The sequence below is a fragment of the Myotis davidii genome, unplaced genomic scaffold, assembly GCF_000327345.1.
Source record: "Myotis davidii unplaced genomic scaffold, ASM32734v1 scaffold665, whole genome shotgun sequence".
NCBI classification, from domain to species: Eukaryota; Metazoa; Chordata; class Mammalia; order Chiroptera; family Vespertilionidae; genus Myotis; species Myotis davidii.
The window spans coordinates 392,202-394,696 of record NW_006296410.1 but is presented as its reverse complement, the minus strand read 5'-3'; the positions used below and the strand labels follow the sequence as shown (position 1 = coordinate 394,696).

General features: G+C 65.5%; 1 protein-coding gene across 1 annotated transcript in view; it reads right to left on the bottom strand.

Annotated features, from left to right (window-relative positions):
• Nucleotides 1-2,495, bottom strand: part of GAK (cyclin G associated kinase) — a 62,906-nt gene that overhangs the window by 357 nt on the left and 60,054 nt on the right. Inside the window, exons 25-27 of the mRNA XM_015568927.1 lie at nucleotides 1,491-1,712; nucleotides 1,041-1,189; nucleotides 128-304 (exon numbers count right to left, since the gene is read on the bottom strand). Of these exons, the coding sequence (XP_015424413.1) occupies nucleotides 128-304; nucleotides 1,041-1,189; nucleotides 1,491-1,712 (548 nt within the window). The remainder of the gene's footprint in view (nucleotides 1-127; nucleotides 305-1,040; nucleotides 1,190-1,490; nucleotides 1,713-2,495) is intronic.

The window sequence follows — 2,495 nt, the reverse complement described above, 5'->3', positions numbered from 1 at the left end:
GCACTCCCCTCCCAGTGGGCACCCCCCTCCCCAGTGGGCTCTCACCTCCCAGTGGGCACTCCCCTCCCCAGTGGGCACTCACCTCCCAGTGGGCACTCACCTCCCCAGTGGACCCGCCCGCACTCACCTTGTCAGGGTGCACCACCAGCACGGCCCGGCGGTACTGCTTCTTCACCTGCTCAGGCGTCACCAGGTCAGCCATGCCCACGGGCGTCCAGCGGCTCTCGCCGTCCCACAGCACGGTGTGTAGTGTGGACAGCAGGGCGCGGATGTTCCTCTCCTTGCCCTCGGTCCAGTCCAGGAGCTGGGGGAAACGTGGAGCTACAGGCAGGAGTCCTGGCCCAGCCCCGTGTGGGCCAGCATCGCAACACTCCGCACGTGTCCATCCCAAGCAAGCCTCCAACGCCACAAGAACAGGCCCTGTCCCACTTCCTGTGCTGACCCTACCAGGCACGGTCAGCACCACTCCCAGGCCTGGCCGGACCCCACACAGGACACGACAGCGTGGAATTCATGGCCAGCCTCGCCCCTGTGGCCGCACAGCCTGTCCTGGAGCCCCAGGGCCCAGCAGGACGACAGGCCAGGACCCGGTGGCCTGTCAGTGGCCCGCACCCCATCTCCACCCACCTGCAGTGAAGACACCTGGCTGAGGCGCCCAGCAGAGGCTGGAGTGCACAGGGCAGGCGCCTCCCCCAGGGGGCCTCAGGCACATCGCCCTGCGGGCTGGGGTTAGTGCGGCTAGAATTCCTGAGGAGCCAGACCCCATACGGAGCACAGAGCCTCCGCCTTCAGCCTGACGCTGCTCGAGCCGAGCCGCTAGGGGGTGGGGGGGGCTGCGTGGCCGCTCCGCATCCACTGCGAACTCTACGAGGCCAGGAGCCCGGGCGGGAGACGCCCCCAACCCTCCCAACGTGCAGCTGGCCCGGCAGCTGCTGCCACGCAGCGAAGGCAGGTGAGCGTGGCCCCGGGGAACCTCAGCACCAGGACCAGGGCCACACGGGGACGCCCTGGGCGACCCGGGCCGTTCTGCCGCTGCCCACCTTCAGCTTGAGCGGGTCCGTGTCCCTCGCCTGGTCCTGCCTCCTCATCTCGGCGATGGTCCTCGGCCCCTTCCTGTCGGCCTTGGAGGAGAAGCCCTGGTTCGACAGCAGGTCTTCAAAGTGGTTCTCCGACACCCGCGGCTTCTGAGCTGGAACAGGGTGGACATGGCTGCTGACCCTCTGCCCACTGGACCTCGTGTGGGAAGCACCCACAGGGCTCCCCGGGGGCAAAGGTCACCCACCGCCTAGGGCTGACGTGGCTATGCCATCCCAGGGATGACACTGCAGCCAGGCCAGTTCCCGGCAGCATGGGCCTGGCCACCTGGGCCGCGACGGGGACACCACAGGCACCATCGGAACCGCGCCCCCACCAGGTGTGGCTCCTACGGTGAGGGCTCTGGGCCCAGAGCTTTCCCGGGAGAAAGTCCACACGGAGGGAAGAGGACTCACCAAAGCTGGGGACGCGGACACCCCGCTCCTCTCGGCCACCGATAACGCTGAAGCTCACGTAGTTAGGCCTTGGCTGTGCACAGGTTTTGGGGGGTGGCTTGGTCTGGGGGGCCCGTGGGGCGCCCTGGGTCATAGGCCGACTTGTCTGCCAGGAGCTGCCGCCCTTGGGAGGGGGGGCTGCTTTGGGGCCGAAGCCCCCAGGAGTGAATCCACCGGGTGAGCCTGGGGAGACAATTGCGGGCGGTGAGCGTGAACACGGGCAGCGCCTGGTCCGTGAGGGAGTCTCAGGGACACAGGCATTGCAAAACCAACGTTTAGTCGGGGGCCAGGACGCGGGGCGAGCAGCCATCAGGGCGGCTCCCTGTGGGCGACGGTGGGGACAGCGCAGGGGCCGTGCTCACAGAGCGCAGGGCTGGCTCCTTAACCTTTATCTGGAAACAGACTCACAGGAACCCGGAACCAGAGACCAGAGCCCGCCACACGCAGCAGGCAGGCGATCCACCTCGGCGCAGCTCAGGCTCCTGCCAGCTGCTACGCACGTGCAGCCACTGTGTACTGCCATACGGGTGTGTGCACGTGTGCGCACACGTACGCCCAGCTCTGTGCCATCTTACCACGCATTCCTATTTGTGTGAGCACCAGGTCCAGGTACCCATCTGTTCACCATCTCTGTGACTCACTTCAAGAATGTTCTAGAAACGGCCTGGCTGGCATGGCTCAGTGGTTGAGCTTTGACCTATGAACCAGGAGGAGGTCAGGGTTCGATTCCCGGTCAGGGCACAGGCCCAGGTTGCAGGCTCCATCCCAGTAGGAGGCATGCAGGAGGCAGCCGATCCAGGATTCTGTCTCCTCATGTTGCTTCTCTCTCTCTTCCTCTCCCTTCCTCTCTGAAATCAATCAATAAAAAAAGTTTTTAAAGGACGGTGTCCTTGTGTTAGGCGACCACGGCGCTCTTGCTGTTCCCGAACCCAGACTCCCAGTTCACCCGTTCGTAACCACCGGCAA